The following is a 24071-nucleotide window of genomic DNA, read 5'->3' on the forward strand; positions in this document are numbered from 1 at the left end:
AAACGACCAAAAAGACAAGGACGAGTGGGCTGGAGAGATGGCTGAGCGGTTAAGAGCACTGGCTTCTCTTCCAGAGGTCCTGAGTTCAATTCCCAGCAACCACATGGTGGCTCACAACCATCTGCAATGAGATCTGGTGCCCTCTTCTAGCGTGCAGGCATACATGCAGACAGAACACTGTATACATAATAAATAGATAAATCTTAAAAAAAAAAAAGAAAGAAAAGACAAGGACAAGCAATGCTCACAAACAGTTCTAAGAGTACCACACAGAGCCTGTGTTTGCCCCATGCCCAATCCACACGGCTCACTGATCCCTTTCCGCGGCCCTGTGAACCGGGACATCCTGACCCCACTTTATGGCGGCCAATACCAAGGCCAGCAAATGGTGCTGGGCAAAGGTCACATGTTGGGGACCTACAGGCTCCTGGCTTCTCAAAGGCCCAGGGGTGCAGCAGAGAGCCCCTCACCCTGACACTCCAGATGCCTTCCCCCCCACTGCCTGCCAGGCAGGAGAGAAATGTCCGCCCTCCCTCTTCTTAATGCAGGCGTTATCATGTCTGCTTGTTCACCGGTGAGCAGGATTTCATGTGGTGCTGTTATAAAAGGTTCAGAAGAAATGCAGGTGTGGGGCTTGGGCAGTGTAGCGTGGAGGGAGAATGTCTACTGAACAGGGATGGGGCCCTGGACTCAATCCCTAGAGCCAGAGAAAGGAGAGAGGAGGGAGAAAGAAAAGGATCAGAGAGAGAAGGGAACGGAGGGGTGATGAGGACCTGAGGGCTGCATCTCACCCAGCCCCTGAGTGGTTCCCCCCAAAGACACAGAGCTCAAGGCTCTCCGAATAAAGCAGGGAAGAGGAAGGGAAGAAGGGGTTCTTGTGGCGTCACAGGTACCAGCATCCTCAGGGAAAGCTTAAGATGCCAACTGCCACAGCCGCCCCCCACCGGGATCATCACTACACTGGCCCTGAATAAAAGGCTTCCGATGCCAACCACCCAAATCCTTGTGGTCTTCGCAAACACATAGCATCTTTCCTCATGAACCTAAAATGGCCTCCAGAGTCTCTCTTGCTGGCCCTCCTAACCTCTCTCCCAGGCTAAGTTTAAAATCACGTTTCGGACGTGCATTGGTTCATGCAGAAGCCTCAGCCTCTCCGAACCAACCCTTCCGTCTCAGAGTCTGGGTTTGACAGGATCTGACACATTTGCGATCAGCCTTAGAGTGCTGGCCAGCTCAGGAGGAGGAATAATAACCAGTACCCTTTGTCTGCGAAGCATTTACTTGCTGTGACAAGTTCCTCTTCAGGAGGCACAGATGTCCCCTGGGTGGGTAGCAGGGTGTCTGCCTCAGGGTGACACGGGCACAGTTCCTCATTAACACCTGGGGCAGGGTGCAAATCTCTAGGGACAGGGGAGCCTTGGGCAGCCAGAGCCGAAGGACCTCAGGAGGCCGGAGGGTAAAGAGGGTGAAACCTGGATGTGGCAGGGGCTCGGGCGACTCCATTGCCTGCTCTTCTGCTCGATACAAGAGGTTCATTGAGTCAGCTGGGCTCCCAGCCTCCTCCCCACCCCCCTCCCCCGGCTTCATCGCTCCTGGAAGCAGCAGCGGAGAGCCACGGCCACACTGCTGAGGTTTCTCCCTCTTCCAGACAGATGGCAGAGCTCACAGGAAATCCCATCCAGCCCACCCACCTGCCTGCCCGTCGCTGGGGATGATCAACGCCCGTGCTTTCCAAACCTAAACTCCACACTCACAACGAGACGATGAGGGATCACCAACTCTTGGGGTAAGGAAGAGAATGGGCCCGAGGCCTGGAGCAAGGGGAACCCCCACCACACAAGAGCAAGACGGACTCAGAGGTGGGAGCCAGATTGAGAAATCAAGGCTGAAGCTCAGCTCTGAGTCTGTGCTCCTCTCTGGCTTCACTGAGGCCCTTTCTAGAGGTTTCTGCTAGTCCCAGGACCAGAGGCCTGCGAGCATACAAATGAATGTCAGTTCCCCCAAGATACTGAGCGCACGCCAGGCTAAATGAACTCTTGATTCTAGCAGAATCACGGTTAAACACACACAGGGGGGACTGCCTCTCGGGGACTCGGAGCCCAGAGAAGTGACCGGGAAGTACAAACAGCTCAAGGGGCACTGACCAGCTTCAGGGTATCAGATCGCACACCACTCTGCAGCATGGAAACCCACGGGGACGAATTCATTAAGCGTGCAAAGGATGCCTGTGAGCACACAGTCTAATCCCTTCCCAGGCTTGGGCTGCCGCTTTGGGAGACACGCCTCAAGGTCCCAAGATGTGACATCAGCCGAAACGCAGCCACCACGCCGCGTCAACAGAGGCCTTCCTATGATCCCCATAAAACGGAAGCTCCCCAGACGGTCTCAATTTTAGACTGCATTGCAGTAGAAAGCAGGGGGTCCAGGGCGCGGCAAGCCGCCGCACACCTCAGAGCTGTCATGTAAAGTGCCAAAGAAGCAGTATGCCGGAAGGCTGGCCGTGGGTCACGGCCACTGAGGGCCTGTGGGAGGATAAACCGATGCACGCTGGAAGGACAGCACACACCCCGGGGAAACGCCGGGCATCCACACACGCGGGGCTTCTGGGCACACAGCCGGCTGCGTACCTTTCCATAAACTTTTGGAAAATATCCCCTCGGAGGCTCTCACAGATTTCTTCGATGTATGGCTGGAAAGGATGGGGAAGAAATAACATTAGGTCAGTAAGAATGAACCAAAGGAAGCCCACGTGCCAGGGGACTCTGGCCCGAGGTCGGCGATTGGGCTTCCCACGGGGACCCTGGCTGGCCCTGTTTGCCGATGTGGCTGTCCTCCTCGTGAGGAACAGGCTCATCACAGTGTTAGTATCTCAGCCGGCGGTAGTGGGTGGCTGTTCTATAACCTTGAAGCACCGGCCCTAGAGAGGCAGCAGGTAACGGCTCCACCTGCCTATGACCTTGAAGTACATGTCCCTGGGGCATGGCCTCTCTGGCACCCTAAAGCCCTGAGATGCACATAGGCAGCTCTCTTCACTCACTCATGGTTTTTAGAGGCAGGACTGAGTCAGGTGGCCGGAACAGCGTTCCAGAACCTGCGACGATTCTGTTATGTACGGTGAGTCTTCCCCCTAACAAACTCCTTTACCCGTTAAACAGACTCGTGGGTTTCTCGTGACAGCCAGCTCCCCCTGCATTCCACATAGTCAGGGACAGGGACAGCTCTTCATGAGCTAGGGACACTTCTTCGGTGATCGGAGTTGGCGTTGTGAGCCGTGTAGAGGGTCCCAGCCCTTAGCTATGTGGGCCTCTGTCGTCGTCTTGAAATTCTAATTTCTGCAAAGGGGGATCACCTGTTTTCACTTGACACGGGGCCCTGTGAGTGAGTTTCCCAGCATGCTTTGTGACCTGCTATGAGCCTTTGCCTTGTGGGTTGAGTTTTAAAGACTGGAAGCTGACAGACCCACAGCTAACTGTCCTAATCGGCTGTGTTATTAATTAATGTTATACCTTTTTTTTTAGACTCAGAGCTAAAGGTACTCAGGAGAAGAGAAAGGAGGCTGCGGGGTGGAGCAGGCACAGCCGGGGCCTCTAGGGAGTTCCCTGGGGAGGCGCCCAGGGCTGCAGGTTCCTCACCCGGGGCATCAACTGCTTCCCACCTCAGCTGTGCTTCCTCGTTCTGAACAAACAGCCCCATTTTCTGCTCCACACACTGGAGCTGAGAACAAAAAGCTGGCGGGCGGCCATGCTTCAGCGCTCACCAGAGTCCATGAGATCTTTTGGGAAAATACCTTGATAACGCTTGACGAGTCGGATGACGGGAAATTTTAACCTTTTCTGTGTCTTCACTAAAAGTTTGCCAAAATGTGTAGAGAAAGTGGGGAAGGGGGTCTGCAGAGGCAGACGGTGTCCTGGCAGCAGGGAGCTCAGGCAGGGACTCCAGAGCAGGGTCCCCATGTCCATCAAATAGACGTTCTCCACGGGGAACAGGTGGGCGCATCCACGGTTTACTTTTCCGTTTTTATTGAACGCCCCGTTCTTCCTACTGATCGGGCAGCAGCCAAACCCCTCTCCAGGACGACTTTACCACCATCTGGCCGCATTTTAACAAACCAAACCTGTGCGGATAGCTGCTGATTGCCAGCCCGCCAGGATCCAGAATCACCATGGTGACAGCTCTCTCGGCACGTCTGTGAAGGGAGAGCCACCTTGCATCCCATGAGCGGGCATCTTCCTGACGGCGGACTCCCGCCACCACACCTTCCCCACCAGGAGAGCTGCGTCCCTGAGGACTGTGAGCTCCAACAAACCCATCTGTCCCGAGGCGGCTTTCTTCAGGCATTTTACAGAACACCCCCACCCCCCCCGCACCCAGGCACACGGGTGAAGGGAGACAAAGCCCAGTGGTCAGCAGGAGGGGTAAGGGCACACGTCCCCTCTAGGGTCCTCAGTTAACCTCAATCTATAAGAGTGACCGTTGCATCTAATAAATGACAACCAAATAAATAAAATTTAAGAATGTTGCCGGCAGAGCACAGGGCCTGGCACCTTTCAGTCACTGGCCAGCCAGACCCCTCTCCATCATCTCCAGCCAGGCCCCTCTCCATCATCTCCAGCCAGGCCCCTGTCCATCATCTCCAGCCAGGTCCCTCTCCATCATCTCCAGCCAGGTCCCTCTACATCATCTCCAACCAGGCCCCTCTCCATCATCTCCAGCCAGACCCCTCTCCATCATCTCCAGCCAGGCCCCTCTCCATCACCTCCAGCCAGACCCCTCTCCATCATCTCCAGCCAGGTCCCTCTCCATCATCTCCAGCCAGGTCCCTCTACATCATCTCCAACCAGGCCCCTCTCCATCATCTCCAGCCAGGCCCCTCTCCATCATCTCCAGCCAGGCCCCTCTCCATCATCTCCAGCCAGGCCCCTCTCCATCTCCAGCCAGACCCCTCTCCATCATCTCCAGCCAGGCCCCTCTCCATCACCTCCAGCCAGGCCCCTCTCCATCATCTCCAGCCAGGCCCCTCTCCATCATCTCCAGCCAGGCCCCTCTCCATCTCCAGCCAGACCCCTCCCCATCTCCAGCCAGGCCCCTCCTCATCTCCAGCCAGGCCCCTCTACATCATCTCCAGCCAGGCCCCTCTCCATCATCTCCAGCCAGGCCCCTCTCCATCATCTCTAGCCAGGCCCCTCTCCATCTCCAGACAGGAGGAGGACAGGGCACTGAGGTTCTCGGAAGGGATTAATACAGTTCTCCTGGGACCCTGGTCAGTTCTCATGAGAGGATAGTTATGAAAGAACAAGCCTTGTGCCACATCCCCCATCTCTCTGGCCTCAAGCCACCTGCCATGAGAAGAGGTAGTCTAGAGGGTAGCTGGACTGGGGGGGGGGGCTCTAGTTCTGATCTTGGACACAGTATCCCAACTGGTTAAAAGTTAATTAAAGCTCTTTACTGTAGGCAGTCACTTGGTTCTTGAAGATAAATCTTACTTAATGCTGTATTTCATCATCTCCCTCGTGGGAACCTCAAGAGACATGACAAGCAATATACCATACAGTTCAGCAATGTCAGACCTGAGTGGCTATGGACTATCTACATGCCATGTAGTCTATGGTACATTCAGCAATGTCAGACCTGACTGGCTAAAGGCTATCTGTGCAAATCAGCTGAAAGCCAAAGTTCTCACACTACAAATACCATGGAGATGGCAATGCAGACATTAGCACCACACTGACTGTAAGATATCTAAGCACAGCTTTCATTTGAGGGATGGTGAGAAGGGCAGGCCCCTTGGAAAGCATCCTGTGTGTGCCTACTCCACCAAACCTCCAAGGGTCCCTTTCACTGATGAGCAAAACAGGTTCAGAAGCTGCAGCCGTCTGGAGCTGAAGCATGGGCACCTCCTGTCATTGGCCCGGCAGGGATGACGACCATCTAAAAAGACACTTGTGTCCCCTCCCGTCAGCCACCAGACGATGAAACAAGGTGCCTGAGAACTAGAATTCCCCCAGGAATCTATGCTCAAGGGACGGAGAGGCTGAAACGTGGTGCCAGCCAGGGGAGGGTACGTTACGTGGTTCTGAGAATGCATCGGAACACCGTGCAGGAGACACTACAGCCTGGATAAAGGGGATGGACGGGACGCTCAGCTATGCATACAGCCCTCTACCTAAACCTTATCCTCATGTCGGGACCCAGACGATGGACTTGGGGGGAGGGTGGATCTCTTGGTCCTTCTCCCCATTTGCCTTGCTTCAGAACTTCCCTTCCTCTGTGTCTCACTATTAATTGGGCTCAGCTATATTTCTTATTAACAACCAGTAGCCAAGCCTAGCTCCTCAGTGTTGCCAGGGGCACGGGCTCTGACCCTTCACTCTGGGAACATTCCGGGCTGTGCAGACAGGTCCACCTCACTTCGAGGGGAAAGCCATGCCCGATGTGCCATTAGACAGGTGCTCTGACTCTGAGAATTATTGACTTTGTTTTGCAGAAGTCTGTAATGTTCTGAGACACCGAGTTCCAAACCAGTGGGTACAGTCACATGCACCTGTAATGGCCCTGGGGAGGTGGAGGGTCCAGGGGCTAGCCTGGGCTTCACCAGTGTATCTCACTGTAAAGAGCCTGGTAATGCAATAAAGGAGGGATTCATTCACTTCACTTTTGAAAACTAATGATTAATGAGGTTCCTTCATTTCTCCATCACTAAGAGAAACATGAACACACGCTGCCGGAGACTCCCACTGCCCTCACAACCACCGCCACCTGTACAGAAAACCTATGCTGGAAGAGGCTCTTGGGAGAGATGTTGTTCAGCCTGGATGGCAGCAAACACACACAGGCCTGTCGGCGGAGGAGCCAGCTTTCCAAGTCTCATGTTAAATCTTTGTAGTGTTCAGGGTAGACTCATGGAGCAACATGGGACCCTGAGGGTTCTCGGAGCATCACTTCTAACTCTCAGGGAAACATAAATCCGGTGGATAATCACCAGAAACCGTATCACCCTGTTCTTCATAGACACCAAACGCCAAACAGGAGGAAGACTCGGTCCTGTCTTGGCTCGATGGATTTCCAGAACATACAGTTACAGGAAGGCTGCATCAGCCCCTTCCCGGGAACATCTGCGAAGCCTGTCAGCAAGGCAGCGGGATGCAGCAAGAGAACCCCGGCGTTCTGAGAGGACCGCCACGGCATCAATTCCGCTAGCCTAGGAAACCTTATCAGGTCTGAGTGGGAGGCAGGCCAGAGACGTTTGTTTTGAAGCCATCTTACCTGAAAAAGGGTAGCTGTCACCTGTTTCTTGGAGAGATGGCTCTGGACGTGTTCCACAGCTTGCTTGGAGAATGTCTTAAAAAAAAAAAAAAAAAGGAAGGAGGGAAGGGAGAAAGAAAGACAGCATGTTTTTAATAAGGAGATGGCATATCTAAAGATCACACATTGCAACAGATGGTTTGACATAGCAATCCTGTAAGAGTAACCTGTGGGCTCTCTGCAGACAGTCCCAAGCACATAGTGTCTTCTGGGTATCCAGAATCCTCCTCTAGGTGCCCAGAATAGAACCCTCAGTAGGTCAAGGTTCCCATGGCAACAGAGTGTAAGGAATCCCACCACTGCCTGACTACATAACCTCTTCCTTCCTAACTCAACGACAGTTCTACAGAGGTAAGCTGTCGGCTGTGTCGGAGGAAACGGATGCAGGAGCAGGCACGTAGGAATTCAGCACAAGCATTACAAAGCCAGACCACAGTGGCAGCTGGCTCTGGGTCCGGGAGGTCTCACTGCTGCCCCAGCAGAGGGCAGCTGGGGCCAACAGAGTGGACCTTCCATGCGGGTTACAAAGTCCATCTTCCAGAAACCTTTCACCAGTAGTCTGCTCTATTCAGGTTGCTTATCACTGATTAATGGGATGCCTACATTTCTTACAATTCATAGAATCATGAAAGTATGCTACCCATCTGGGACTGCCCTCACTACCATGGCTACCTTGACAGAAAACCTACACTGGACAAGGCTTTTGGGGAGAAACCTTTCACCCCAAGCAGCTGCAACACACACACACACACACACACACACACACACACACACACACACACACACGCCTGTCATCGGAGAGGCCAGCTTTCTGAGTCTGGTCCTTTACATCTCTGTAGCGTTCAGGATAGAGGCAGCCAAGCGGCATGGCACTCTCGGCGTGTGGATGGTTCTCAGAGCATCTTTCTAACTCTTGAACATAAATCTCACTTAATCTGGAGGATAATCACCACAAGCCATTTGAATAAGACCCACTCTTCCAAAGCCCTCCCCCCCAACCAATAGCTCAGCTGAGGAAAACCCAGATCACACAGCTTCCATGGAGCACACGTATCCTCCAGGGCTCAGCCAAGGCACTGGGGCACGAAGCGGTGAGCATCCGCCCAGCTCCAGCTCCCCCTACACAGCTCAGTGAAGCCACAGAAGCGCTGGGAGGGGCCAGCTTGTGCACGGCCACTCACGTCACCGAGAACTGTGACCATACCCTATGTGCCAAGGCATGGCGGGGCCATCCACTCAGCCTTCCTGCCACAGTACAATGTTGTTGTGCCTTTGTGTTGCCCCTGGCCACACGAAGCTCCAGGACACTTGAGATAGGACTGACAGGGAGCCCGGAAGTGACCTCATGTAACTTTAGTTGCTTTAAATAAACTCAAATAGCCTATGTGGCTAGTGACCATGGCCCTGGATGGAGTAGGTGAAGACCGTGTGTCCTTTATAAAATGTCCCGCATTGGGACAGAGGCATCCACATGGTAATTTCTACATTGATGCCTGGTCCACTTCTAATGAAGTGAGTTCCTAAGAATCTAGTTTATCCCAATTAGATTGTTTATTTGACTTCTAAGGAAGATAATAATTTCAGCCATTACTTAACTATTCATGAATAAAATTGACATAACTATTCATGAATAAAATTAGCATAATAATTATAGTCCTTATTAATCCCAAGACATCATTGATGATTTTTATTAATCAAATTCTGGTTCACCTAATTGTTAAAGTACAGCTAAATTAAAACTCATGAAGCAAGGCTAGGCAAATGGCTCAGTGGTATTTGCCTATCAAGCATAAGGCCCTGGGTTCAATTCTAGATTCCCATACAATACAGCAACACTAGTCACCACATCATCATCACATCACACCATCACCATTATCATATCATCATCACCATTGTCATCATCATCACCATCACCATCATCATTTTCATCATCACCATCATCATCACCACCATCATCATCACACCACCATCATCATCACCATCATCATCATCACATCATCACCATCATCATCATCACATTACCATCGTCATCATCACATCATCACCATCATCACCATCATAATCATAATCACATCACACCATCATCCAACATCATCCTTGTCTAGGTGTAGCAGTGTGTGCTTGCAGTCTTAGCACTTAGGACACTGAGGTAAAAGGATCAGGAGCTGAAGTTCAGCCTGGGCTACGTAGAGAGACCCTGTCAAATAATAATGAGGCCAAGCATGAGACTAAATCCTCATTTCCTTCATCCAGTCTAGAACAGAGAGTTTTCTTCAGTGATCCAAAACAGCCCCAGCTTCTGGAGGTGCCAGCACCGGCTTCAGGAAATAGAGCAAGCGTATGTGTAGCAGGGGACACCGAGTCAGAACACCAACAGTTGTGGGAGAAGAGACGACCTGGACCCCTTCCCAGGAGCGCAGCCACACAGCTGCGCTCCCTTCTGGAAACGCGGGCAGTGTGACCCCCCCCCCCCCCCCCACACACACACACACACGGTGCTGTCTGGGCGTCGGGGTGGGGCACTCACGTGTGTGCAGGACAGGAGCTCCCGCATGATGTAGGCGTCGTACATCTGCCGGCTCCGGCGCAGCCGGTCCTCTTCGTTGTCCAGTTTCTCGTATTCTTTTATCTAGATTTCCGGAGGTTGTCAACATTAGCTTTCAGCTTCCTAGAAACCAGCTTTATTTAGAACCACGACTGACCCGGCCAGCAACCCTTCCCACGAGAGATAAGACAGATGACTGAGGCGGTGGTTCCCCTGAAAGGACGACTTTGCGTGAGGGGATAATGGGGCCACCAAATCAGGCCCAGCTAGAAACGCAGAGGGACCCTGAGCATTTTAATAAAGAAATAAAGACTACCATGGCCACAGCACAGAAGCCAGGGGCCAACTGCCCGGCCACTTCTCTCCAAAGCACAGATCTTCCAGCCTGGCTGTGCTCCAGCTCTGAGACGGAGCTTATTCATACTCTACCAAAGTTTCAGCAGGGGAAATTAGTCGGGATACATCATGAGATTTCTTTTCTTTTCTTTTTTTTTTTTTTTTTTGAGACAGGGTTTCTCTGTGGAGCTTTGATGACTGTCCTGGATCTCTCGCTCTGTAGCCCAGGCTGGCCTCGAACTCACAGAGATCTGCCTGCCTCTGCCTCCCGAGTGCTGGGGTTAAAGGCGTGTGCCGCCGCCACACCTGGCTTCATCATGAGAGTTCTAAAAGTCCTATGAAGAAAGTGTGTATTTGGAGGCAGCATGGCCTCCCGGGTGAAGTATGGGTTGTCCGTCACTAGTGTAACTGCAGGCCTGGTGTGGCATGTGCGGCTGTCATCTCGGCTCTCCAGAGGCAGAGACAGAAGGAGTGTGGCCAAGGCTAGCCTGGGCTAGACAGAGAAACAGGTGGAAGGGAGGAAGGGAGGAAGGGAGGAAGGACACACTATATTTCAAATGCTATGCTAGGAAAGGCCGTCCGGCTGACCAATGAAGTGGGTTTTAAGGGACACCTGCCATACCTTGGGAATGTTCCCAATCGCTACAATCTGATAAGGGGTCCCCGGTCAGAAGACTGTTCCCATCTCTTTACACACAACATATTTTGACAACACAAGACGAGACTGAAGACAATGGAAACACAAAGGTAGAGACGCCTTCCGCACGCCACGCTGCTGTGTGTGACCCAGTTACACTCCTGGTGTCACACCTGAGAGCCACCCACTGGCACAGCTACTCCCCTGTGGGAGTAGCTGTGACCTTACAGACTGGTGTTCACATAGGGGAATCAAAACCAGTCAATCCCTGCGAAGGTTTCTCATATAGATGAGGTCATGGTTTTGGGGGAGAGAGGAAAGGGGAGGTCGCCAGTGAGGCCCTGTAACACCTAGCAGTCTCCCACGCTGAGAAGTTACTGGGGTCCCATCAGCAGGGTCACATGGTGGCTAACAGTCATGCCTTTGGTACTTCCGGGACTTGGAATGGAGTCTCCTTGGGGCGGAAGACAGCCCAAGAGGACCAGGTTTCAGTCCAGCGGCAGTGAAGTGAAGCTGGTATAACCAGGGACCAGATTCAACCATCCTACCTCAGTTTCTGAAAACTAACCACACGGCAGCTGCAGAGACGCCGTTGCCGGGTGGCCCACATCAGGCACCGTGCACCCAAGCCATCAGGAAGGAAAGGACCGGGGCTCGGTCGGCCCCTCCGTTGGTTGATTCCTCTGGTTGCATTCTTGGTCTTGGAAGACTCAAGGGTTAACGCCAGAAGGCCTAGATGCCAGAACGGATGCAACCCACACAGAGGACGGCAAGGTTTCTCCCCGGACGTGCAAACAACCTCAAGCAAGAGCGCACTATCCCGGAACTAACATCCCGAACCGCAAGCGTGATGGGAAGCGAGTCCGGGGGACCCGGGAGGCAGAGTGGCATCTGGTGAGTCACATGCTCATTGCCTGGAAGTTTCTAGGATTTGTGAACACATGGGGCACGGCACTGTGTCTGTGCTCTGAGTCTGATCAGCCCTATGTGAACACCAGACAGTAAAGCGAGTACAGGGCCGGCACCGAAACTCACATCCCGCTTCCTTCCAGAAGGCTCACTAACTGAAGAGCAGGCCATCAGCCGTGGCTCCGCTGGCCGCAGGGACTCTTGATTTAGGAACACGACCTCCGGTTCTGGCGGGAGCGCTCACCAGGCACTTAAGAGAGTGGGACCATGTAGAGGTGTCTCCATGCTGAGGAGAAGCGCCGCCAGGGGTGACAGCATGCCCCTATCATGCATGAAGTCGCTCTCTGCTTGGGCACACACACATGGCTGAGTACATCACTGCCCAGGCCACAGCCGTGGTCCCATCTCCACCTCTCTGGGATCGGAGTTCTGCATCTCCAGGGCTTTGCCTCCATCCCTCTCCCTCTCCCACCGGCTTCAGAACACTGGGCACCCTGGAAGGCTTTTGTCACGAGCTACACACACCTTAGGGAAAGCTATCAGACCCACAGACGTCAGCAACCACAACCGCACTTGCGACCTTTCCTGCTGAGTGTCTACGCCGCATCTCCATTTGGGTTCATCTGAAGGAGCCCTGTCTCCACTTGCGACAGATCACCACCGCCATGTCTCACCCTGGTGACCGCGAGGGTCATCACTGACTCCACCCTTTGCCTCCATGCCGCACCCGCGTGTCTTCTGGACCATCGGCCCCTCACACTGGTACCTCATTCAAAATCCATCACAAACCCGGACAAAAGTAGCTGAGAGCAGAATGGTCCCCCTGAGACCACGACTGTCAATTTGAGGAAGCACCAGAGAGCAGCCTGACAGACATGGATAATGGAGAAGAGACCACAAACAGAAGCTAAGAGAGAAGGGCACCCTGGAGATGAAGAGCCGCAAAGGTATCCTCAAACTCCATACAGATATTCTCTCAAACTCGCCGGGTATGTGATGACATGCGGCTATCAGGGCACAGCCAACCTCCGTGGCCCACAAAGGCTGAGGAGCTGACCACGACTCAGTGGTGGCACACGGCACAGGGGTGTGGGAGAGCCAGGTTCGGCGTCCGCTGGCGCTGAACAACCCGCACCCTTTCGGGAGTTTGGGGCATCTTTGATTGTCAACCACACCGCTCTGTATGTGCTCCTGTTGTTCACCTGTGGAGGAGACGGACCCACACAGGAAGCAGCAGGTCCGCCGCGAGATCCCACAAGATCGGGGCTGGAATTCTCGGGGCGAGGACCACACATCCATGATCACAGTTAGATGTGACAGAACATCTGTGTGATGAAGGGGGAGATGGGAGGCAGCAGAAGGGAACAGCTGTGCTTCTTTGACTTATCATCCACTTGCTATGGCCTAGAATCACCTAGGAAGACGGGAATGCTGGGATTTTCTACCGCAGGCGGCCTTTGAGTGAATCTATGGACCGCTGTCGCGATTGTTAATTGACTTGAGAAGGCCCAGTCCATCGTGGGTGGCACTGTTCCCTGGGCAGGGAAGGAGGGTCCTGAACTGTCTGAGAGGAGAAAGTTAGCCTAGAGCAAGTCAGCAAGGAACAGTCCGAGGGACTTTCTACTGTTAACTGTACCGTGGGGGCTGGAGAGATGGCTCAGAGGTTAAGAGCACTGGCTGTTCCTCCAGAGGTCCTGAGTTCAATTCCCAGCAACCACATGGTGGCTCACAACCATCTATAATGAGATCTGGTGCCTTCTTCTGTCATGCAGACAGAACACTGTATACATAATAAACAAATTAAAAAAAAAAACTGTACTGTGACCTGCTTCAAGCTCCTGCCTTGACTTCAGTGACAAATGGTGACCCAGGATTTTAAGCAGAATAATCCCTTCCTTCCCTAACTTTCTCATCCGGGCATTTTATCACAGCAACAGCAATGAAGACAGAACGGCAACTATTAAAAAATAATCAACTGGAATTTCCAGAAGTGCAATTCTGGAAGCTGGGGGAAAAAAAAAAAAAAACGTTCAGCGGATGGATGGGAGAGCAGGCTGTGGAAGCTGAGAGAAGGAGCGTGTGTGGGTCTGAAGACAGACCAAAGAGATTATCCAGTTTCTAGAAGAGAAAGAAAAGCTGAGCAGCGTGTTGAGGTCAACAGTATCCATCAATCATGAAACTATGACCAGAGTCCAGGAAGAGAGGAGAGGGTGTACTCTAAGAAATAATCATCCCAATCGCTTCAGATTGGGTTAGAGATATAAATGTACAGGCTGAAGAATTTCAGCAAACTCGGCAAAATGAATATGATATCTAAAAATCACTCCCTGGAGAGTAGACGAGGATGAATAGAAGTCCCGTACATACGGAGAAATGCTGTAAAGGCGAGCCTGAAAGGGACCTCCCCAGAACCACAAGGAGACGGTGTGGCTGTGGCCACAACACAGGGTGAAAGAAGCCAGTTCAGGACAAAAGAGGGCCTGGATGAGAGACGGGGTACCTCATAAGATGACATTATGTGTGAGCCTGACCACAGAGCTACAACATACAGGGAAGGTGATAACAGAAATCAAAAAGTGGGAGATTTTAACATCTGTCTCACGCCAGGTGACAAAGACCTGAGATAAACTGAGTCAGGACGAAGATCATCCAAAACACGTCAGAGGCCCCAGATCAGCACACCCAACACGCCTGCTGTACGCTTTTCCACACTAGAACCTGTCACTGCGGCGTCTGTGGTTTCCCTCGCCTGCCCTGCCCTGCCCATCCCCCCACTCCCACACTGCCCTTCTCCATGTCAGTTCCTCACATGCCAAGCTCCTCCCACCACGGTGGGTAGCCACCGCGTGGCCTCCTGTGCTCTCCTGACCCCGCCTCCACGAGGCCAGTCTTCTTCTCACCCACGGTCTTGTTTAAATGCCACCTTGCTGAGATGACCTTGAGCCCATCCATGTCCAGTGGCCGCCAACCACAATGCACCACACTGAGTCTGTGTGAGCCACCAAGCATGTTCGTCTGCCTGGGGACACTCGGTCAGTTGGCTGCTGGCTGTCTCTCCCGGAGCGTAAGCTCAGAGACAGCCAGGACTCTGCCCGTCGGTCACGGCACAATGCCAGAGACGTGAGGCTGGTGTTCATGAACGTGGTTGAATAAGTGGGGGGCGAAACAGTCTTAGGAACTGATCCTCTGCTGTTATGCTCTCTCTTCTAAGATGGTCTGTGTCATGACAGGTGTCCTGAGAAGTGGGTAGGAACGACCACCCAGCTTGCTGGACCTCAGTCTTAAGTCCCCATGATGTCAGCCCCCTGAGTGCAGGGAGCTTAGCGTCTTACACACCGGAGACGGCCATGTGGCTTGTCTCACATCTCACAGCCCCTGGAGGGCATGGCTGCAGGCAGACTTCCGTGTGCGAGTCCAGGAAGGGGCAGGATGGAGTTGGGACCCTACCTCCTCTGCCTTCTGAGGGTGGGATCACAGCCAACAACCCCCCGGCCCACTTCCACCCCACCCTGGCTTCTACCGCAGTTATTTAAAGTACGTGTCCATTACTCCACTATTTGACTTGTGGATCTGACGATCCGTGCGTCCATCCACCCTGTCTTTGTGTCCCGTGGTGACCTTGCTGCCAGGCTCCTCCGAGCTGTTTACCCAACAATGAAAGTCTTCTCATTTGTTTTCCTGCTTCCATCAAGGACAGGCCCCCCCTGTGCCCTGCTGGGCAGAGGGAGGGGGCTGGGTACCTCACGGCACAAGAAGCCACATCTATGGCACCCGGTCTGTCTCGGGTTCGATCCCTTCCTGAGTGTGGCCTTCCGTGGAGCTCAGGGACGGGTCTTTATTCTAGAGAACAAGGAGCGCTCAGCCTAGCCTGGCGACATTCTACCCTCCTTGGCTTCGGTGTTTGGCATATGCCTTGAGGGACGGGGTCCTTCCCAGCTCACATCGTGATTCTAGTTGGAACCCTGAAACCTCTCCTTTCTTTCTGTCCCCTGAAGCATCTCTCTGGCCAGTGGGGAGCCTGAATTCCCAGCTCCCCAGCTCCCCCCAAAAGGAGCGGCTGTACCTTAGCGGCCGGACAGGTCACTCCCACCAGGGTGTCCCTGGACTACTCGCTTGGCTCCCAGGAGGTCTACATTCTTTAACCCCCGTAAGGCTAAGTTAGGGTTCAATGGACCTTGCAGAAACTTCTGCACTAACTCTTTAGGCCCCTGCAATCTCGAGCGTCGCCCATTGTCTTGGGGAACGCAGATATCTGCCTGGGAGCCCCAGGCCCACAAAGTCCCCGCTCTAGTCCCCCAAGATGGCCGGGGAGACCTCAGGGGGCAGGCTCCCTTTCAAACCCACCCAGCAGCACCCAGCCTCAGCTCTCATGGACACAACCAACATCTATCGATGGCCCAAAAAGCCGGGTGCCGCCTGTGACCTTCAAAGGACTCCAGAGCCTGTAGTCAGCCGCACTCTTTCTCACTCATACTCCAAAACCTCTGGAGCAGCGGTTCTCAGCCTTCCCGACGCTGTGACCCTTAATGCAGTTCCTCATGTTGTGGTGACCCCCCCGCCCCCACCGCCCACCACCACAAAATCGTTGTTGCTACTTCGTCGCTGTAAATGTGCTCCTGTTAGGAGCTGTAATGTAAATACCTGATAGGCAGGACATCTGGTATTCGACCCCTGTGGAAGGGTCGCTGGACCGCCCCCTCCCTCCCAAAGCGTCACAGGTTGAGAACCGCTGCCCTGAGCCTGAGCCTTACGTACATCAGCCCTGGCTGGCGGGCAGGGTCAGCGCTGCTAACACATCTGCCGCTACGAAGTTATTTCGGTGAACGTCTGAATCACGTGAGGTGCTTACTACGATCTTTGGGGTTTCCCCCAGTGCCTAGCTGAACACACTTTGGAAGAGAATTGCACGAGCGGGCGGAGTCTTACCTCTTCATAGAACTTCACCTGAGGAACGGCTTCGTCGATCTCATTCAAACAGAAGTCTTTAAATAGCAGGAAGCCTGAAGGGAGAGAGGGAAAACGTCAGCGGGGAAACGAGGAAATTCTATCCCGGGGGCTTCTTCCAAATAATGTGTTCATAACTCAGCATCTCCCCCTGCCCCGCCCCCCCCACACACTTTGGGAAAAAAGGGGGGGGGGAATTCAAGAGGCCAAGGACACCTTGGAGGGATGGACCCCCCCCCCCATGACTGTACCATACCCATGTCTGGCTTGGCATTTTTTCTCTGCTTATGGCCCTCCCGTTGTTTAAATGCACATTGTCACCACCACCTGAGGTCACACACAGGTCACTATGGTGAGTTCACAGTCCAAGAGGACAGAGCACAGAGGGTGTATGTGACCACCTTGTGGAAACAGGGCCAGATGCCCGGGGCGAGTGGAGCTTCTACGACCCTTCAAGGCCCTTCCCTCAGCCCGCACTCACTACCTCACATCCTAGCACACACATGGGCCACAGCCAGCCACCCATTCCCAAGGAATTCCTTGCTCAGGACACCAGGACCACCTTGAGAGCAAGCCGTGCCTCATGCCGGGAACACCCCAACTCCCCGCCCCCCACACCAACATTTCCAAGACTCTTTACTCCCTTCGAAGTTGCCCCAAGAGCCACCTTCGCTCCGAGGTCTGCCCTGGGTGAGACACAACACTACATTCCACGTGGGGAGGCGTGTCCCTGTCCGTGCACAATTGCTCAAAGGTGAGTGTGCAGGTAAGCGTGTGCACAGGTGTAGGCTAGATGTCACCATCAGGTGCCTCCTGGTGAGCTCTGGAATCTGCCCCGTCTCTGCACCCCCAGTGCTGGAGTTCGAGGTGAGCGCAGATACACCTGGTTTTTCAGATGGGGGCCGGACATCCTCACTCAAGATTCCTCAAGCTTTACATGGCAAGCTTATCTCACGAAACTGCACCGAGCACCCCCTGGCCCAGGAGAGCGTACCTCTTCCCAAAGCTTCCCCCACAGGCTTCCAGGGAGACACCTGTGGTGGTATTGTGTTCCCCAAAATATTGTGTACTCTGATAAATTTATCTGGGGTCAGAGAACAGAACAGCCACTAGATACAAAGGCTAGAAAATGGTGGCACTCACACCTTTAATCCTAGCATTCCAGAGATAGAAATCCCTCTGGATCTCTGTGAGTTCAAGGCCACATTGGAAAAAGCCAGGCATGGTGACACAGGCCTTTAATCCCAGAAAGCCAGCCTTTAATCCCAGGGAGTTGTGGTAGAAAGCAGAAAGATATATAAGGCGTGAGGACCAGAAACTAGAAGATTTGGGCTGGTTAAGCATTCAGGCTTTTGAGCAGTAATTCAGCTGAGACCCATTCCGGATGAGGACTCAGAGGCCTCCAGTCTGAGGAAACAGGACCAGCTGAGGAACTGGCAAGGTGAGATAGCTGTGGCTTGTTCTGTCTCTCTGATCTACCAGCATGGACCCCAATAACTCGCCTCGGGTTTGATTTTATTAATAAGAACATTTAAGATTCCTACTACAGACACCCACCACTCTAGCTAGTTTTCTGAGTCTGAAGCCCCCCGGCCTTCACAACCATGACACCTAGCAGAAGCCTCACAGTCAAGCCTGAACAAGCCAAGCACACTGAGGGTAGAGATGGAAGAATTAAAAAACTCCAGAAGGTTGGGGGCCAAGAAGATGGCTCGGCCACTGAAGGTGTCTGCCTGCCAAGCCAGAAGAGGGTGTTAGATCCCCTGGAGCTGGATACGAGGTAGATGTGAGCTGCCAGGGGTGAGTTCTGGTGTTTGAACACCCCGGCCTCTGGAAGAGCAGGGAGCACTCCTAACCACTGAGCCACATCTCCTGCTCCCAGATGAAACTCTTGTAAGGCAATTTTTTTTAAATTAATTTATTTATTTATTATGTACATAGAAGAGGGCACCAGATCTTATCACAGATGGTTGTAAGCCACCATGTGGGTGCTGGGAATTGAACTCAGGACCTCTGGAAGAACAGTCGGTGCTCTTAACCTCTGAGCCATCTCTCCAGCCCGGCAATTTTTAAAATAGAAACGCCTCAATAAAAGAGTGGGCACATGTCTGGGCATGATGGCTGAACACGTTGGGTAAAGACACGCAGAAGGGTCTCCATGTGCCTACCATTCTCTCAACGTAAATTATGCACTCTTGAGACTCCCCTTTCCAACCCCTAGGAAAGCCAGGTCACAAAGACTGTGCTCGGTGTGGGCCTCCCCCACTGCTGGGGAGGGCTGTGAGTACCATGGCTCCTCCCACCTCTGAATCCACAGACACAGGAGGGACCCTGCTGCCCAGTGGCTGGAGACCAAGTGTACGGGGATGGGGACTCACCAGGAGGATGGGAAAGGGCGCATGTGCCATGAAGGCAGGAGGGCCTCCACTCAGCGCCAATGAGCATGGCCACGGAATTAAAGCCAGTGGGAACTGCGGCCCAACTCAGAATCCAGACCCTTCAGGAGTGAAGGTGTGGGTCGGCCCACAGGTAAAGACCTCAGGGCAACAGAGGTCCCCGGGCATGGAAGGCAGCTGTGACCATCAGCCAGGGCCAAGCGGCCAGGCTCAGAAATGATAAGCCGTATGAAGACTTCCTCCGTATTTTAGGTATGAGTCTGTGCGGACGCTAAGCCAATATCTCTTATTTCTTCCCCTTCTATCCTCTCACGGGATGGACCCGCTTCCCCTTAGCGTGTGAGCACTGTTAACTCTATGCACCTCATGGGATGTACCTTGAAGGACCTTGGGGGGGGGGATAGTAGCCATTATCCCAGGCCTTTGTACCCTCATGGAAAAACAGTTGCTGTGTTTTTGGTTGTACAAGCTGCTTGGCCAAGACAGAAGAGCCACTGAAGGCAGGCGCGCCACACACACACACACACACACACACACACACACACACACACACACACACACGGAAGCAGACGGTCGACTGTAAGCCACACTGGGTGGCAGAGAACACTGTGTGTGTGTGCACACACGTGTGTGTACACGGAGCTGTAACTGAGAACCAAAGTCATGGCTCGTTCGGAGAGTGGTCATCCTGTGCCCCTCCGAGATGGGAGTGCCAGGAAACCCAGGGAAGGCTGAAGGGTCCATCCAGAGAGAGGATGGTCACGGAGACAGGAAAAGGAGGGCGCCCAGGGTGCCGCCGCTGCTGCTGGCGTGGGGGTGGACTGTGAGCACTTCAGTGGTCAGGTCCCTGGTAGGTGTAGGCCGGGGAGCAGCTCATTGGCGAGTTCCCTGGCACTGTGCCAGCTCAGGGAGGAGCCCTGTCCCTAAGACACACAAGCTCATTCGTGTTTGAAGGGCATGGCATATTCAGTTCACCAAAGGATGGATGGACACAGAGAGAGAGAGAGAGAGAGAGAGAGAGAGAGAGAGAGAGAGAGAGAATACAAGAAGAAAAGGAGGGAAAGAAAAAGCACAGGGCTTCTAGCATCAGGCTCCTTAACCTGCTTTGGGGACTGAGGACACTTAAAATGACAGAAAAACACAAAATTATATTTTTAAAAGAAGACCAATTAGAGCCAAGTGGTACCCACATACAATCCAGCACCCAGGAGGCTGAGGCAGGAGGACCGCTAAAATCCTAGACCAGCCCGGGCTGTGTAGTGGCCTAGAGGGTGAGACCGTGTCTTAAAAATAAAACAAACAATAGCCAAACAGTGGCAGGGGTAAAATAAAAATAATAATTTATGGTTATATAATTTCCTGGAGGAGGCATTTTATTACGCTGGAGAGATGGCCACACTCTTGCCTTCAAAAATTAAAATTTTTATGTGGCCAATAATGGAAACAAATGCTATCAGTGTGGCTTTCAAATATGCATCCCCTTTATAATTAGCAATTTCCTAACCACTTGAGATCGTTGAGTTTGGCACTAAAGAAAAAAAAAAACAAACCTCGAGTACATTCTATCCTTGAGCAAACACGAAAGGATGGAGATGCTAATATAATTTACCTGGAGTGCATTTTCTAAGATCCACCGCAAGGAGCCTGATGCTCAGAGGCGGGAGCGGAGTCGCCTAGTCAACCGCGACCACACGCTCCAGAGAGTTCTCCGCAATGCCTTCAGGGGGCTCTTCCCACCTCCCACATTTCCCCCCAGCACCTTTCAGAAACCACTGAGCGAGCGGGCACCCCCCACCCCCCACCCCCCACCCCCAGTGAGATGGCTCAGCGAGGAAAGCAGCTTGCCACCAAACTGACAACCCGAGTTTGATCCCCAGGACTCGTGTGATAGGAGAGAAGTGACTTGTCTTCTGACCTCTACAGGTGCAGCTCCTCAGACACATGCGCATGCACACACACACACACACACACACACACACACACAAATAGTAGAGTTTTAAAAAGAAAAGGGTCTTGCATCAGTCTCCAGAGGGTCTTCAGCTCTAAGATTCTAGTTTTTCTAAATACAACAAAGCAGATCGAACAATCACCTCCTGGGACAAGTGGTCAGACATCAGGTGAGGCAGGAATCATGCTGTAAAGACCAGGGGACAGTGAAACAGAGGTCGGCTGTGGGGGCCACGGCGAGCAAGCTTGGAGCACCCAGACTGGAGACGCCAGAAACTCAATGGCCCAAGAATAAAAATAGAATTACCCAAAGGGCAGACAGTGAACACCCGCCATAATCGTGTTGTGTAGGATAACGAAAGGCCCTGGTAATGCAATCATCTGCATTGCATCTTCTTACAAAGTTACCAAGGCTAAGCCAAGCAGCTCCAGATTCGACATGAAAAATGCACAACCTAAAATACTGTCTTGAGACGAGCAGCGTCTGCCTAGAAACGGAGCTGCAATGCCATCAAGGACTTCAAGGTCACGCGATGAGATCAACTAACTCAATAGATTTACTTTGAGTTTTGGCGTAGGGCAACGCAAGACACCGTGCACAGCAGGGCAGTTCATCGTGACACCAAACGGTGCGACATCCGGGAGCAAGTCTAGCCAGGTACGTGTATGACTCCTAAGATAATGAATACAGCCGAGGAAACACAAATAAGCAGAGAGAAACACCATGTTGGTGGACGGGAAGAATTAGGTCCTTCTTTGTCTTAACATGATCCCAGGGCAAGGCTCAGCAGGAAACTTTGTAAAAAGCCAGTCAACAAACTCTAACATTCATGTGAAAGAAGGCAGACAGCAAAGGTCCAGGCTGGGACTCTCTGGGGACGTATTCAACTCCCGCCTTCTACACGCTGGGTGCGCACGCAGAGCAGTGGACCGAACGGAAGACAGGCGTGCAGGGACATAGCTGGGAGCTTTTAAAACAAGATACTACAGCTCAGTGCACAGAGAAGACCTGCGAGGGACTCCTGAACCTCTGTGTGACCGTGACTGCTCGGCCTGAGCAACAGGAACCGCTGGGGTCGTCACAGCCGAATGGACCCTAAGAAGAATGTGACTCCAGATGCTAAACACCATAGAGAGAACCAAGGAGAAAGGCTTTGCAACTTCAAGGTTAGCAAAGGTCACTAATAGCCCTACCCGTCTAGTAGAAGGAAAACTCAGCAAAGCGCGCATTGGTATGCATTACAGCTTCTGTGTTTAGAAGCTGCAGAAGAAGCCTGAATCCAGAGACCCTGGGAAGAACTCTGAAAACTCCACTCTAGGCACAGCATACCGGTGCATAGAGCCGTGTCCAGCATCCTCAGCCATCAGAGTGAGGGGTCAGACTCTCATGCGTCCCACACACAGGATGATAAAGGGAGCCTTGAACAGTAAGTGGAGAAGCAAATTCAAAGGGGAAACACAGAGGCACACAGCAAAACAGATACCGCACAGCATGCCCTGCTGCTCCGGGCGGACCTGGCTAGCCCACGTTACCAGTCCTCAGTGCTCCCTCTAGACTCATCTCCGTTCCAGGAGGAGCCAATAAATATAATAAAATGAACACACAGCTCACTGCCTCCCTGATGCACTTGCACGTCCTTTTAAGTTTAAAAGCTTTAGTCACGTTTGTTTTATTTACCCATTTATTTCCATGAGTTATAGTGTGTGTGTGTGTGTGTGTGTGTGTGTGTGTGTGTGTGTGTGTGTGTGTGTGTGTACCAGCAAGCATGTGGAGGACAGAGGAGTCAGCCCCTTTGCAGAGGTCAGTTCCCTCCCTCACACAGGAGGAAAGAACCTGGGTTGTCAGGTTTGGTGGCAAAGCACCTTTATCTACTGAACCATCTCGCTGGCCCCCTTGTTAAACTTTTTGTTCTTGTTATTATTTTATTTTGCTTGATTTTTTTGAGACAGGGTTTCTCTGTGTAGCTTTGACTGTCCTGGATCTCACTCTGCAGACCAGGCTGGCCTCCAACTCAGAGATCTGTCTGCCTCTGCCTCCCGAGTGCTGGGATTAAAGGCGTGCGCCGCCATAATTGTGCATGGTGATGGGAGCTTTTGCACATGGACTTTACACCTTCACAGAAAGAAGCCACATTGGGTACACCGCCATTGAACCCGAGAGCGGCCACGCTGCCCGGGTTGAAATCCAGGCCCTGGCTGTTCCCAGGAATCCCAACACACTCTCAGAGGAGTTGTGGGATCCTTTATTGACAAACTGTCTTGAGTCCTGTGAACAAGAGGGCAAAGGGCTGTGTCTGAGGCCAGAGGAAAATCCACGGGACGTCCTTGACGGGAAAACGAAACAACGGAAGCGGAACAGAAGGAAAATTCTAGAACACTGGGGCAGGAACACTGTACCCAACCCTTCCAAGAGCTGGATTCCTTCCTTAAAGTGATTTTGTCATGGACCGATAGAATGTACAATGAAAGTCTCCAGCCATAGAGAAAGGGGGGAAGTTGGGACGGCTCCCCCAGGTTACAACCCTTTCTTCACGGCTCCTTGTCTTAGGATTCCTGCTGCTGTAAGAAGCACAATGACTGAAAATAAGCAACGCAGGGGGGAAAGGTTGAGTTCAGCTTACAGTCCCACATCACACTCCATCACCGGAGGAAGTCAGGGCAGGAACTCAAGCAGGGCAGGAGCCTGGAGGCAGGAGCTGATGCAGAGGCCATGGAGGGGTGCTGCTCACTGGCTTGCTCCCCATGGCTTGCTCAGCCTGCTTTCTTATAGAACCCAGGACCTCCAGCCCAGGGATGGCCCCACCCACCATGGGCTGGGTCCTCCCCCAAGCATCACTAATCAAGAAAATGCCCCACAGGCTTGCCTATAGAGAATCTGATGGAAGAGTTTTCTCAAGTGATGTTCCCTCATTCCAAATGACTCTGGCGTGTGTCAAGGTGACAGAAAACTAACCGTGACATTCTTCTCCAGCACGAACCCTGACAATTAGGCAGATTTCAAATGATTTACGAGAAAATCGAGATAGTCTAATAAACCACCAGACAAATATTACCC

At 52.6% G+C, this 24071-nt stretch overlaps 1 protein-coding gene across 1 annotated transcript in view; it reads right to left on the reverse strand.

The window, feature by feature from the left end:
* The window catches only part of Grk3 (G protein-coupled receptor kinase 3), a 97074-nt gene that overhangs the window by 38993 nt on the left and 34010 nt on the right, over window positions 1-24071 (reverse strand). The window contains exons 3-6 of the mRNA XM_076560973.1: window positions 16656-16729; window positions 9830-9931; window positions 7264-7338; window positions 2628-2689 (exon numbers count right to left, since the gene is read on the reverse strand). Of these exons, the coding sequence (XP_076417088.1) occupies window positions 2628-2689; window positions 7264-7338; window positions 9830-9931; window positions 16656-16729 (313 nt within the window). The remainder of the gene's footprint in view (window positions 1-2627; window positions 2690-7263; window positions 7339-9829; window positions 9932-16655; window positions 16730-24071) is intronic.

The sequence above is a fragment of the Peromyscus maniculatus genome, chromosome 23 (assembly GCF_049852395.1).
Source record: "Peromyscus maniculatus bairdii isolate BWxNUB_F1_BW_parent chromosome 23, HU_Pman_BW_mat_3.1, whole genome shotgun sequence".
In the NCBI taxonomy this organism is placed as follows: Eukaryota; Metazoa; Chordata; class Mammalia; order Rodentia; family Cricetidae; genus Peromyscus; species Peromyscus maniculatus.